The sequence below is a fragment of the Streptopelia decaocto genome (assembly GCF_964273445.1).
Source record: "Streptopelia decaocto genome assembly, chromosome: 7".
Lineage (NCBI taxonomy): Eukaryota > Metazoa > Chordata > Aves > Columbiformes > Columbidae > Streptopelia > Streptopelia decaocto.
The window spans coordinates 48,003,100-48,019,113 of NC_138661.1; the positions used below are offsets into that span (position 1 = coordinate 48,003,100).

Here is a 16,014-nt window from a genome sequence, read left to right on the forward strand (position 1 = left end):
AAAACTCCAGGTATCCAGTTGACATGGGAACCATCTGTGGTGTTTGCTTGTTCACTTTCACTTCCAGGTGGAGTGTCAGGTGCTAGTGGCTCCTTAGTTGCTTTCTCTCAATTAACATCATCCACAGACTCTGTGACTACCATGACGATGGCATAATCAGCTTTTAAAGTGAGTGCTCACAAAACCACCACCCACATTACTTCCCTTTTTCTTGTACCTCAGCAAGCCAGAAAGCACATCCATCTCCCTCATTCAAAACACAAAAGGAGAGAAGACATGAAGGCTTCCCCTTCTTCTTCCACACTGTCACTGGCTTCTGAAAGACCCTTAAGCACCACATCCATGTTCACCATGTCAGAGGGAGATATTGACTACATATATAGATACCAGTGACAGATGGACAGGGAAGACCTTTAGAAGAGACCACAGCAGCAACAACCTGACCCTGTAATTCAGGAGAGAGTGGCCATACTGCAGCCAGACATGTCTCTCTTGCCTGTCAATGCACCCATGAGGAGGAGTAAGGAATTGAAGGCAGAATTTATGGTATGTGATTCTTCTGTGATTGCCCTGCCCGCACCACCAGAACAGCATACCCTGGTCGTGGTGCTGCTACTGAGCCACAGGAGCAAGTCATATGATAAACCCACCAGAGTACTTCCACCACACCAATCATGGTTCCAAAGCATATCAAGCCTGATCCTGTTGATGCACAAGAAAGGAAGATGTGGCTGGGGATTCAGAATCACCAAAGTGTATGTTAGAAGGCCACCCAGAAACATGCTTCAGCAGAGGACAGAAACTGCCAAGTTGGTACCAGCAAGGAGTCTCTTATGCCTTGTCCAGAAGGTAATTCTATTAACAGCACAGATCTCACCACAGGTTTTGGAACTGCAAGTCCACACCAGGAACATAGAGCCCCAGAATGAGAAAGATTCAGAAAGGAGCCAATTTCAGAAGAAGTGTCTTGTTTCTCACCAGGCACAAGAAATTAGTATGATCCATTATTCTTACTAGTACCCATCAGAGGAGAGCCATCACCAGCTTTGTTCATACTAGCTGTGGCCCCATGGAGGACCTCATCCCCAAAGGCATCTGTGGGATGAGCGATGAATTCAGTGCCCTGTGCTCGTTCGTTATCTAAAAGTAGAGGTGGCTGAGTTGGGTCTTTGTAGTGGGCACCATCAGGAGAGGCAACAGCTGTTACCACAACAATTTAATTAGCTGTGAATTCCATGTATATGCTGCTGGGCCCCTCCCATTCACACCAAATTTAAGACTCCTGTTCACTTTAAACAACTGCTACCCTTTTCTCACCACAAAAAGGGAAGAGAAGGGAGACCTACTGTCCTTACATACATCATCACTGCTCTCTAAATGCATTGATCACACATTTTCATCCACTTTTTTACTTAATTCAAAAGATTCCCAAGTACAGTGGACAGAGGGAAAGGACACAGAGGTCATGGTCAGGAGAATTCCCTGACTTGCATCCCAGGCTGACCACAGATCATCAGCTCCAGGGACACCGTCAGGTGCTGCTACAGTGTGTTTTACACTACTGATTTCCGTACTTACAGTAGAAACTCATTGATTCTCCTCTGCTGCTCAAGCCTCTGTGAGGGGTGACAAGTTACAGAAAATTATAATTCTTTGTTCTGTTCAAGGTAGACGTAAGACCAGATTTCCTCTCAGAATCAGCTTCAAGTTTTGGCTTTACTGAAGGATTTTATCTATTAAAATGATTTCATGGTGTGGTGTTTACTGAACCCACCACCCACACTGTTGCTCTCTTCCTTATATGCAGACTAGACTTTTGGTGGCGGTTTTTGTTTGGTTTGTTTTCCTAATGGGATCATAAAGAAGAAAACAAACAGCTTTCCAGCTTCATAACATAAGATGTTCTGCTTTTTCAGAATAGCTGGCTCATGTTGTATAATGGCAGAAGCAATGAGACAGAAGAGGTATCATCAACCATAAAAGAAATGTAAATCAAAAATAGGTCTTGAGAATTGTCTGTTTAAGAAAGGATTAAAGGTTAACTTCCCTCTTATTTCAGGAATAAGTCATATGCTTTTCATATTATGATTGTAGAACATTATTTTGTTGTTAGAAATGGTATGCGTTATACAAGGCTACATCATGGTTGCTGTGTGATGCCAGTTTTGTAAATTCCTTTCACCATTCTATGAACTAAAGGAACAAACACTTTGATAAAACCTATGAAAAAAGCTCTCTTCCCCCAGATGAACATTCACAAATTAAAAACATGACCTGATGATGTACAAATATACATAAGTATGAATTCAGCTTTATGGTAAAGACAGTTCGGTAAATTTTATAAGCTATGTAATGAACTGGATGCAACTCTATAGATATGCTTCACTAAAGAACAGAAAGCACTAAAAGTGGTGTTGGTAAATAACAAATATTTTATACAGAGCTAAATTTGAGAACTTCTACTACCATCCAGACAGAGCACAGAGAAAATTAATCACTGTATAATTTATGTCATTGTCTTAAAGAGATCAGTAAGTTACTCCTTTCTACAAGTTCATGCAATATCTTTCCAAGACAGGCCATCTGAGAGACAGAGGTGATGAAATATACATAACTGACATTATTACTAGTACCTGTAGTGAAAGACACTTTCATGATTATTTTCTCTGGAAGGAATAGTAATTCTATTTATTATAGCAGGTTGTGTGACATAATCATCTCCCTTGTCCCAACCTGGATACACCAATGGGTCTTGTGCTGAGTTGTTCTCTTTGGCCCGATGGTTGGAGGCCACAGCTATTATGATGCTGGTGCAGCAATTATTAACTCAGTATATAAAGTTCTGCTTCTCATGTCATTCTCCTCTTCAATTCTTGTCTCTATGACAGGCCTTACATGTCTACTACATTTAATGGCAAAGTAAAGCAGATTTGCTTCTTATTCTGCTTTTTGTTCAGAAAAGCTGCCTACTGTCACTAATAGGACTGACTCCTTCCTCAGACTGAGCACACACTTTTCAGAATCAAGATAGCTCATTGTTTTTCAAAAGTCTTTACCCAAATGACGCTGTTGACTTTATATTGGTTGAATATCAAACTAAATCCACTCATGCAGAATTAAGAACAGCAAAGGCAGAAATAACTGCAAGAATATGGCCCATCAGTAAGATTTTAATCACAGAATTTCAGTGTATTGACTTTGGTGTGAAATGAAAGATGAAAGAAAACAAAAGTCCTCTGGAAACCCTTTCACACGAAATCATCACCAGGACTGGAAGAAGATTTACATGTGCTTTAAAGTATCCCAATGAACAATGACAGAAAAAAGCTGTAGGAGAATGTCCTGGTTTTGTTAAAAAAAAGTTTCTCTTTTAGTGAATTTTCCTGTCAGCTAAAGCTTTCATATTAGCTGCATTTTCCTGGAGAACCAGATACATGTTTTGGCAAACATAGCAATGGAATGCAAAATTATTGATAAGCATGGATGGACATCTCACGAGAGGGACGACGAGAAACAAGTGACCAAGAAACTGACCAACTGTGTATAACATTCCATTCACCTGAATACTTCACATAAAAGTGGGAGATCACGAGGATCTCGTCCCTTTTTGCCTTTTTCATCCCTTCTGCTTACGACCAACATTAGGAGAGGATCTTGCTGGTCGTCCCTGAGAACTGAGGCCTAGTGAGAGACTGAATCCAGCTCCAGTTGGCTGCAGAGTCTAATCCAGGACTTTGGGTGCCGGCTCTGCAGTTGCTGAGACTTTCAAGATTGGTTTTGTATGTTTTGTATTATTTTCTCTATTCTTATTAGTAGCATTAGTAAAACATTTTTAGTTTTTCCAACTCTCTTCTCTCTGTCCTTCTTTTCCTTCCGATTGCCTGTCCTTAGTGGGAAGGGGGGAGAGGGAGGGGCAAAAGGGGGAAGTGGGGGAGGAGAGGAGGTTAACAATACATCTGCCAGGGTTTTATTGTCACCCTGCAATCTAAACCCTCGACAGAGAAGCAGTGGAAGAACAGACAGAAACAACAGTTCACATCTCTGGTTCACATTTATTAATACTAACTTAACTGTTGAGTCTGTATATTCAGGGTTTTTAAAAGTGAAAAAGATTATGAACTTTCTGTTTTGAGTTAATATCTCAATTACACAAGTATAAGGCTGGTTCCAAGGAAATAGTAATTTCTTCTGGGACTGGATGAATGAAATAAATAGGTTCACATTAATATATTTGAAGTTGAAAAGCATACTAAGCATACTGGTTTTGAACTCAATAATAATTAAAGTTCTCACTGATAAAAGAAATGTATTGCTCACTCTTTAATTTGCTGTTGTTCACATAGCAGAAAATGCAGTCAGAAATCACCTGAAGTACCCACCACCATAAGAGATTTTCTAATGAACATTAAAAGGCTTAGAAAATATAGACAAGCAAAAAAAGAGTAACTATAACACTAAGATGAGGATTAGAACTCAGTTTGAAATGTATTTGCCTTAGGTATCAGACATGTACATTAAAGGTAAAGCAAAGGTCCTTAATCAGAGCATGCAAAGAATGAGCTGCACCTGTTACGTATACCATAAGTCACCAGCTAGAGAAAGCTACACTACTTCCCAAAAAGAGCAAAACTGGCAGAATATTTGTCTTTACATTCAGGCAATGAAATTTCACAAAGAGGACACTCAGGCAAATGTAATTCATTATTTTTGTAATTAAAACAAATATATATATTTTCTTGTAAAAAAAAGAAGTTAAAATTAACTAATGTAGGAACACGACTGACCTAACAATTCTTCAGAACTTAAAAAAAAAAAATAAAAAAATCACAAAAATTATTTCTGGGTGATTATAGCACCTGTTCTGCTGCCAGTTATATAAACTTTCACTGTTCGAAACAATCTTGGACCTAAAAAGAGAGGTATCTAGCTATTGGAGGCAGATTGGATAAATCTAAAGAACTCCTACAGGTTGTAAAAACATTTCCTACAGAGGGATAAGAAGGCTTCCCACAAGACCCAACGGCATGTATTTCTTTTCAGTACAATTTAATTTTATGCAATTACCAGGCTGGCAACTGGTAACTATCCAACTATACATAACTGTGCCTCCAGATATTCAGTTTTGCATCTGTTCTTAACAGGTTAAAGCTGTACATCACAGCCAAAACATGCTAAAAATGAAGCTCATATCCAGCTATACTAAAAACAAAAAACAAACAAACAAAACCACAAAAAAAAAAAAAAACAAACAACAAACAAAACAACCTGGAAACTACTCAGCTACACAGCAAAATAGTTAGATAACGTAATCTGTAAGCCTTTGCTTTGAGAAGTTTTTAGGGTTGAAGAACATGAGCACACTTTCAGTATCTCAGTTGGCTACTGGCACTAACACTGGTAGCAAAAAGTTCACATTCACCTGGAGGTAGTATATTATCCTCTGTAGCATATTTTCATGTATTTAAATCACTAGTTCCCTTTTTTGTCTTTTGTCTTCAGATTTCACAACTGAAATTTTACAGTGTAAAAAAGGTGCAGCTTTTTGTCACCAAGGTGAGTCCCCAAGTGTAACAATTCGCTCAGTTTTATTAGACTACTGGCAGTGAAAGTTTTAAAATCCCAGAGACATAAGGAAAAGTGGCAAGTAATGAAGATGCAAAATATAAACTTGGAATGACAGATGAATTATATAGACGCCACCTTTGAGGGCTCTAGTACAAATAATATAAAGGTATTATACTGAATTGAGGCTAATGGTATGGGAATTACAACCAGCTGGTCCATAACAGTGTTATACTTCACTGAATTATGTCACAAATCTGAATATTATCTGAAATGCTTTACCCCTGCCAGCAGAGCTAGGATACTGCTCCTCTTCATCTGCATATATAAGGTTTCAATGATCTTGTGTGGAGATTTCCAGAAGTGTTTTGTGTTGCGAGTTCACTGCTGTTAGGACAATGGAGGATTCAATGTTGACCATGCTCTACATCTACCACTATTACTCTACTGGTAGTGTATGCCATAATGGTGATAGAAAATGGAAATTCATGCATAGCTTAACTGTAGTCTCTCTACTTTTCTTATAAAATCTCTTTACATCAAACCTTTCATTCTTCTCTTTGCATTGGACACATGCAAATTTTCCCAAGAAAAAAATGCAGAAAACAGGCAATAGAAGAACAATGTACAGCAGAAGTAGCGCAAAACCATTACAGCAGTTACAGACATGTAAACTCATGTTTGAAGAATAATGATGGACCTAAAAAATATTACAGATGTCTGAACATGTGTAAAGAATGCTTGCTAAATACTCAAGAGGTACTCAGATTCATGTTAGAATATCCACCAGTGCAATCAAAAGCTATGGTCAACAAAAACAAAAAAAACACAACAGCAGCTTAACAGCCACCAGAATGCCAATATTAGTCAAGAAAGTTATAATACAATTGAACAGATAAAATAAAACTTCCACAAGAGTCTATGATCAGAGATTGTATTAATTTTCACCCATGGAGTGTGCAGACACCACTGTGACACTGTAGCTGGAATGCAATATGCTATGTGGAATAAGTCACCAATGCAGTTTAAAAAATAAACAAACACTAGAAAAATCCAAAGCTTAGGCAAAAGAATAAAAAGTCCTGAAGCAAGATGACTTGCTCATTTTGTATATTCTTCTAAAACGAAGACCACTGCTGAAAAAACCCAAGTACTCCACTACCTTCAGAAAAAAAAAAAAAGCTTATAAACAGCTATTTATAAACACTACTGTGTAAGTACACAGACAAAAGACATGTTAAGATTTCACTTAAATTAAATTACAAAAAAAGAATCAGATTATTGTTGCACAAAAAAGAGTTAGAATATAGTCATTAATGGCAACATCTATACGGAAAACAAACAAATAAACAAAGAGGTTTGGGGCCATTCCATGATCATAAGGCCAAGTAGCAGACTCTGTGTTTCAATGACACACAGCATTTGGCTGTGATACTCATATGTGGTGGTTTTCTGATTTTGAGACAAAATTATTTCAGGTATGGTTGGGGTGTTTTTTAGTTAAAAAAGAGCTATCAGATTATCAATGTGGGGTTAATTAATATCAGAAAAATAAGGCCATGTATTAAAATATCTGAGTTGTGGTAATGGAGCATGCCTGAACATCTGATATCACAAAAGAAATAAGATGATACAAGAAGAGTGCATGGGAAGAGTGTGGGAGGTAGCTAATATGAGATTGGTTTGCTGACACTTCCCAATGAAAAAGGCACTTGGGGTCTGGCCTCCCCAAATTGTGCCTGAACATCTTCCACAGAGAGGAAATCTACTATTGTATGGATGTAGATTATAAACAACATGAACAGGAATATTTTTAACAGTTTTCCCAAAAAAGTAGCAAAAAAAAGATAAGATTTTTTTTCTTGGAATATCATGACGAATTTACACATTCAAATAGGCAGGACACTAAGAAGTTAATTTTAAGTAGTGGTAGAAGAGATATTCATTCCATCAATATGGACCTCATATGATTTTTCCAATTGTAAAAGAGATTTTTCTGAAGGAACAGTTGATGAGAACAGCATCCAATTATCACAAAATATATATGTGGCAAAATAGGAGGAACATTGTAACAGGAAAAAGAAGAAGAAACCACCAAGTTCCTTACTAGTACTTAGATCATACTCATCCTTGGCCACACTCTTGTCCCAGCCTGGAAACACTGTTGGGTAAATAATTTCCTCTGAAGAGTCTTCATCATCTGAACCATTGCCACGTGAGGTCACATCTTCTGCGATAATGTCAAATCTGCCATGAAGCCCTTAACCCAAGAAGTCTACTGCTGTTCGCAGTTATTCTTTCCTGTCTCCCCTACATGCAGCTTTACAATCACACAGGACAGTGTACAGCACCATGCTTTCCATGGTCCGTATCTACTGGTTCTTCCACCCAAAAGAGATTCATTACTCTGCCATAGCCCTGCTGAAACTGCCCCAGTGTGGCTCTCAGCCACATTTCAGTGCCCTGTGCGCACCTGCAGACCTAATATACCCTGTCCTCTTCTGGCAGAGAAAGTATAGTGTGCTGGCTTGAAAACATTTTCTGCCTTTCTAACACAAGTCCTTCTCATTGGAATCGTCTACTTCTAAATTGCCTCCAAACAGGAAAAAAGAAAAACCCAGATACATCCGTTATAAAATGACTTACATACTCATCCCTTAAGGACAGGCGAAATACCTCTGCAGTACATGAACAACGTGAAGAACTGTTCTATTTCTATCAAATGTACAACCAGTGAGAGATAAGGGGCATGTAACAGAGAGCATCTGCCATGGTTTATTATTGCCCTGCAGTAAATGGTGACATTATTATTTCTTGACAAGCACTTTTCCTCCAGCAAAGTCAAGTCCAGTAGTACTGGCACCCTGAGCGTGCTCATGCCACTGAAATGGATGCAAGTGCAAGGCAAATGTATGAACCTATGGTATCATTACATTCCTCCAACAGCAAAAATAACCAATGCTTTTAGTGTAAGCGAAGTTTGAAACATTCTACTGAAGTATGAGATTGTGTTACCACCTCTGAAACTCCAGTAAAGTAAACGAATTTTACATAGCACTTTTAGGGGTGACAAATCAAAATTTGTACTGCGTGTGAAATATATCCCAATATTTTGGCAAAAAGCATTCAAAGCTAGTAGAAGCATGCATGCCTTTCCCTCTGCTAAGAAAGTTACTCATCAATAAACTGAGAAGCAGAGTTTGCAATAAGAGCTGCACTTCAAGTCATACAGATACTCACCAAAAGAAAGCAAAATCTGCTTCAAATGTTTTCTCTGGAAATACATTTATTTTCATTATTCCTCACAAGCAATATTTTTATCATCATTTAGACCATCTTATTTCTATATCTTGAAGATGAAAAAAAGATAAGTGCTCTTTTTCATTCAGAAAAAAACCTTTACATAATTAATTTAGAAAAATATATTGAAGGCTAGCATCAAAGACACTAGTTTTGATTTATTTCTGTGCAATGTATGACAGCATTGGAAAACGCGAGACCTAGGGATCAAAGTTCCAGTGATCAAATAGGATAAACTGATGTTCTTCAGTTCATGGACTTAAAATCAGAACTGCATTTTTTGAAGATGTAGCTATCTTGGTAGCAAAACCTAACAGATTTTGCCTTTCTGAAAAGCTGTACTTCACTGCATAAATATTGTCTCTTCTCATAGTCACTAACAGTTCCCTAAACTTAGCACTACTACTCTGAAACTGGTGTCAGAACATGGGAAACCTGGACATTCAAAATCTGATCTGAGTGAGAGACCTTCAAAACCTAGGTGGTTTCAGATATGGAGCTTTGGGATGTAAACAAAATGATAATGTCAAAAAATTGTTAACAAGAAAATAACTGAATAATTGCCACCTGACTTGCTGTAACCATGGCAAAATTCTCACTTCAGCTTTCCACAACAAGCCTTAAAAGCTTATTTTCTTAAGGGATAAATATGTATTCATTACTTCCTTCCACATACAAAATACCAATGCAGATACTTTCCTGTCAGATTAGCAGAAGTAGGGATATAAGACTATTTTAATTGCTTAGATTTTTTTTCAGGGAATGCTCTAAACCAGATAGAAGGAAAATCCATCAGAGCATAAAGATACCTATTATATAACCAGTCACAGTTAATGTTTGAGCAAATAAGTCTGATAACTTAGGGAAGAATCTCATCCATCAGCAACAGAATTTTATGGCATCTGATCCATGGTACATCTACAGATGAATCATAACTTGTTGATAACAACAAGAAAACCTTGTTTCAGCTAGGAGAGAAAGTCAATGGCAAAGTGCTGGCAGTGTATCAATTTGGACTATGGGCTTGATGGAGAACATCACCGTAATGTCCACAGCCAGGGCAATAATGAAAGGGAATGATCTGAAGAACAAGGAGCTGTGGCAAATGCCTACTTTGGACTCATAGCAAAGACGTGTTTTGATCAAGCTGAACACCTTTTCACCAAACTTTAAGTTTACAAATAGCGTGTAGTAAGGACGGAGAGACACCGATTTTGTTTTTCACTTTCACACAATATAGAATTACATAGATGTATTTTTAGCCATCTATCTGAAGATATATGTTAAATAGTTTTCTTTGCTTATTTCTTAGTTTTCCAATTTCCTGTCTGTGGGATTTTTCTTTGGGAAATTAAATTGTGGCTGGGATATTCCAACGAGACTGTACTGTTGCACAATATAAGCAGCAGAGACTGGGGCAGGGCTTTATCTTCCTTTTTGTTTTTTCTCCATGTAACTTTCTCCCACTACTGAATATTCCTTTACTTCTCATTGAGATGCACAAAACAACAATCTTTCTGAACTCACGTGTAAACACTGAGGTAAACAGACAGTAAATGTTTTTTCTCCCCTTGTCTCAGAGTGTCAAGTTTATTTCTAACTTAACCAGTCTGTAAAGTACTGTCTTTCAATGGCTTTCCAAAAATGGAGATGATGTATACTTCACCACTTACCAGAATGTCCTGCTGGAAGAAGAAAGCAGTTTTAATGCAATCTATGTTTGATGTAGTTATTATAATACACAAATCTTACTAGTACTTGCAGGATACTGTCCATTGTATTTTTCACGGGAATCATCAGCTGTCGTCACCAAAGAGATGTCAAGTGATATAGGGGAAATTTCATCATCTGTATGGTGATGGATGAATCATTACTATTTCATTAGCTGAGCTGCATCTCATTACTGACAACTACTTGTATTATTCTATACTGCAAGTTCCATTCCTTCATTTATTGGTCCAAGAGAGAATAAAGACAGACTTGGTTCTTCATATAATTCAATCCCTAATAGCCTTACTTTACTGACACAGTAAGGATATCACCAAAACAGATTATTTCAAGAGGAGTATGTATTACAGCAATAATGAATTTTCTGGCAATGATCTGTTCATGTGATTCAAGCTCTAATTGTACCTGTATACCATCTGAGCAGAGATTCTAGAGTAATGAGTGAAGTTATTTGTATTCCCCTCTTTACCAAGATATATTCTGAGATTCAGCCCAAAAGTCTAAACTCTGCATGTAAGCAGAGTTGATAAGGATTGTCATGTCAAGTGGCTGAAATACATGGCATACACCTTGGGGAACGGCTCTGATCATAGTTCCTTAGAAAGAGAATGTGAAGATTTACCTTTTGTGATGCTAACTACATGAACAAACAAGCACAATAGTGAAAAATCATTTTATAATCCTAATGTTCAGTATTTTTTTCATTTCCATATTTATTGAGGATAATAATGTAAACTAGTGGTATCCTTCACTGGTAAGTTATTGGTGACTTGATAAAAAGTAAACTTGACTGTACCTAGAGGAAGAAATATATTTGTATCCCCTTGGTTAAACAGGAGTGAGTGTTTCAGACCTCTGATAATTTCAGCCGCACGAACAACATAAGAGATGAAATAAAATATGTGCCATTTTGCAAGAAAGCAATATACAGCTCAGGCACTCTATTTCACTAATTTGCAGAATGTCCTAGAAGAGACTATGCCATTTGCATCTCGTACAGCTTCATGAAAACAGAATTTGGCTTTACAGCCTAAATGAAAAAGAAAACAGTTACATTTTAAGTTGACATTTTTATCTCTCTCTGCATTCTGTAATATGCTGTAGCAAGAAGATGTCCTAAAAAAACTCCTCGTATTTGTACAAAGACAAATCACTTCTACTGTAAACTCCTCCTTGTTCTTATGTCAGTGTCTAATGTCAATTCACCCTTTCAAAGAACAGCCAAGAATGTTATTGTACCCTTTACGTACCCATAGCCCCAGTCTAACTAACCCCTCTGTATTAAACACTAGATATGTCTTTGAGCTTTTAATGAAATCAACATTTTAATATGAACAAGATCAAATTCTTAGAACTATCTATTCTCAACATCCTGGAAAGGTTTATGTGGGAAACTATGCTGATGCATGGCCGCTTTGTGTTCCCGTGCAATCAAAAAAAAATCCTCAGAAATTCAGAATACTTCTGTTTTCTTTTAGAGACATACATTCCCCTTTTACTTCCCCAGGATACAAATAAGGGAATAAGAAGCACAATCTCTAATGATATCCTTTAACTAGCTATGTAATCCTTCACTCAGTTATTTTAAAGGGGCAACCTACTGTACTTACCAGAATCTTTCCGAGGAATTTCTTTTTCATCCCCTCCAGAAGAATGTCCTGGCAGCTCTGAGACTGGAGTAGCACTTGCGTAATATGAGGGGCTGGATCTCCTGATAGAGGTATCCATGGGAGTTGTGTCATGTGTTGATCCACTACCTACATTTTCATCATCCGCTCCTGAGGTTGAGGACTCTCCGCTATGACGTGTGCCATCTGCATCATAACGTGAGCCATCTGCATTGTCAATAACTGTTGGAAAGAAGAAATTAAACCGCTGATAATAACAAGGAGCTACATAACTGTATTTCAGTAATGTTAAACAGTTTAAGTCCTATAACAAAAAAATAAAGCTAAACAGTTGTGGATAAATATCAGTTCATCCATTTTTGACATCTTACCTAATCTGTCTAGATCATACATCACTAAACTATGTCTAACGTATATATGCTAGTATATATATTTGTCAAACTCTGCATCAAATATTTTGAAATTTTGATCAGGCAGTTTGACTTTGAGCATAAAATCTTGGCCTCTGTAAAGTCAATCAGAACTTTAGTATTAGGACAAAAAAATTATTATGAGACTTTTCTTCCACTTCCAGCTACTTTTCTAACCAGCACCTCAAATGAGATGTAGAAAGGGTGCTGTCTTATGTGAAGTCCTATATGTAAAAGAAACATCAACATCTCTGAGGTGTTAAAAAATGTCAAGTACTTATATAAAAAACATTTAGTAGCACCTTGAGACAAACCGAGCTACATAAGATTTAGGTGAAGACAAGTGACTAATTGCTTTAATTGCTGTTGAACATCTCTTGACTTCTTTTTCTTATGTTTGGCTTGATTTTTAATATTAGCAATTGTTTATATAAAAAAAAGATAACCAGATCCTAAAAAAAATGAAACAAGTGGTAAGTCTTTCTCATCAATATAGTACCTATTTCACCCTGATGATTGAGGAAAGAGGTATCTAGCCTTTCAATTGGCTCACATGCTTTGTCCCTTGTTTCTGTAAAAGAAGGAAAATAGGAAATAATAATTTGAGAAAATTGATTAAAAAGTCACAGGTATACCCATATTAATTGTACATAACCACAAAACAACAGTTTCAGATGTGGGGAATAGAAAACAAATTTCCAAATCAAATGTTATTCACTATTCTACCTAAGTTCCCTTTTTGCTCCTTCCCAGGTGGGACACTTCAAGATTGCTCTGTCAGCTAATGACAAGATTCTCCATTTCCATAATCATTCCAGAAAAGGGTTGTAATCAATGTCAGCTAAAATAGCCTTATGACCCAGTTTCAATGCAAGCAGCCCCACTGTTGTGGCAGCAGTGGCAACGCTAATCCTTTCTAGCCAGAAGGACCCCATCCACTCCATGCAAGGCTCAGCACAGGCAGAGTATGCCCTGGTCTTGTGAGCGCTGCTTGCTCCAGTGGGCTGCAGGGGTATGCTCAGATCCAGGGTGTGAGTCACCTGCTCATAGTGCCAGAAGGAAAAAAGACTCAGAAGCAGTTACAAAGCTCTGGTGGGGCTGCACATCACTGTAGCACAAGAAGAGTCTGTGGGTGACAGACAATGGCAGCTCATTTGACACTATGACAACACAAAGATGATTTTTAGTTATATGACTACCAAGAACAAAATAAAAAACTGTCACTGTCATTCAAATGACTGAGTATTGCCTACAGCTTTCTGTAAGATCTGTCTGTTTCCACTGTGAATACAATAATTTACTGAAATTCAAAACACTTGAAGTTAGCCCAGACTTTATCTTCAAATTCTGTGTTCAGCATCTGTCACAAGGTTATCTACATTTTCCTAATAATTTAGTAAAATATTTCCAACTATTAAAAAGTTTAAAACTTTAGAAGAAAGCAGTCTGTTTCTGACCCACATTGCTATTTAACTGCCTAATGTCTGAATGGAGACTTGCCCAAAAGCAAATACAGGATGAAACTGCAAACAGGAGTGCAGCAGGCATACCCTTGGGCCTTGGAGCCACTATAGGTGTCAGCCACTCCCAGCATCCCTTAACACAAATAATTATTGTTTGCTATAGAAGCTCATGTGTGCATTAACAGAAGAACTGAGCATTATCACCTACAACAGTTATGTCTTTTAGATTCACTGCTGGGGTGGTTCACTTACAAATTAACTATAAGCTACTAAGTTACTTCCAAGGGCAGAAAATGGTTTATTTCAAAACACACTACTGACAAAATGGCTCAAATTTATTGCTGGCATTAGAGATACACTTCTAGAGGCTGACAATGTATTTCTTCTCAGCTGAAAAACAGATGCTCTTTAGTATAAAAGCCTTCATTCCAGCACCTGAAACAGATTACATATGCTATTGTTAGTTAAGCTAGATCTAAAATATATCACAAAAGCACATACATACCTGTAGCATTGTAACAGTATGCATCATACCGACCAGTTGTGTTTGCTGAAAGTTTATAAATGCCAGTATGATTTGCTGCACAAAGATGATAGGGATTGATTCGTGGAATAACAATATTCCCCACTACAAAACCATACCTGTGAAGAACAGAGGAAATACACAATACTACATATTATAGCAGATAACATAAATGTTCTAGGTATCTCAAACATGAAGAAGCTACAAAGAAGTAATTATTTTCATCTTACATTATTTTAAAAATAATACACTTTTTGTATATGAAGGGTTTTCCTTTCTCACATGTAGCTACATGTTCGAGTCTCCAGACACCCAACACCATTTTGCATGTAACTTCAAGAGCTAAACCCATTTTAATTAAGTGAACATCTTATTAGGTAGGATGACCAGTTCCAGAGCAAGGCTGCGAAAGCAGAGGGACTGGGATGCAAGTGCACTTTTCATTCAGGGTGAGGTTGTATTACCTGATACTAAAGACTGGCTTATTTTTTCCTCAGAGTGACATATTCATTGCTTTGAGCATTACATTCTACTCAGTAACATTTCACACAGGAATGTTTGGGGTTCAGTTTTGTACCTGAGCAAATTTAGAGAATGATTGTAAGACACATCACTTTCTGCAAAAGCCGATTGCTTGGTAAAATATTCAGATACAACACTCATCTATCCAGAAATTCTTACTGTATCTTTCAGTCAACAATGTGACTATTTTGTACTGAGCTCACATATTTCAGTGAAGACTGTTGTCAACAGTGCTACATAATGCATAATGCGTTATTACAATTTTGCAATCCTGTAACACCTGATTAATTCCAATGTATTCAGCTGGGATCCATGACAGAATGGTAATGAGAACTGGGGTTTGGTTTGGGTTTTGTTTTACTTCTTGAGAGGTACAATCAGGGAGGAGTAAATTTCATAGCTTTACAGTTTTTTATCTATGAACCCCATTCCAGTTACCTGTCTAATGGGCAGATACTTTCAATTCTGAAACTCTCTTGTAGGTGGAATTATAAACTGCTTTACTCAAACGTCAAACTGGGACTATAATGTTGACACTTAATAATCAATTAATCACCATACCTGTGTTATGGTCTGTTGATTCATCTTATTCGTCCAACATTACACATGTATTTTGGTGATTGTACACAGTATAATTTTCTCTCCTATTCAAGTTTGATAAAAGCCTAGCCATACTGATAAGTTTAGAAAAGATTTTCCATTTTGCAGAATACTGATAATGGCTAGCACTAAAAATCTCCACCCCTAGGAGTTTAGTTAGGATTTTATCCTTATTCTGTATATATTGTGTAGTGCTGGACAATTTAGAATGCTAAGTATGTTCATATGTTAATGTCAGAAAAAGAACATGCCTATTGTGTTACGCAGGACTTTTCTCT

The 16,014-nt window shown here is 37.3% G+C and overlaps 1 protein-coding gene across 2 annotated transcripts in view; it reads right to left on the reverse strand.

Annotated features, from left to right (window-relative positions):
• The window catches only part of CD44 (CD44 molecule (IN blood group)), a 53,379-nt gene that overhangs the window by 13,666 nt on the left and 23,699 nt on the right, over nt 1-16,014 (reverse strand). Inside the window, exons 3-6 of one of the 2 annotated variants that reach the window (XM_082058237.1) lie at nt 14,597-14,733; nt 13,128-13,199; nt 12,201-12,440; nt 10,615-10,710 (exon numbers count right to left, since the gene is read on the reverse strand). In XM_082058237.1, coding sequence (XP_081914363.1) covers nt 10,615-10,710; nt 12,201-12,440; nt 13,128-13,199; nt 14,597-14,733 — 545 coding nt within the window. The remainder of the gene's footprint in view (nt 1-10,614; nt 10,711-12,200; nt 12,441-13,127; nt 13,200-14,596; nt 14,734-16,014) is intronic. The other variant, XM_082058238.1, reaches the window with a different exon arrangement.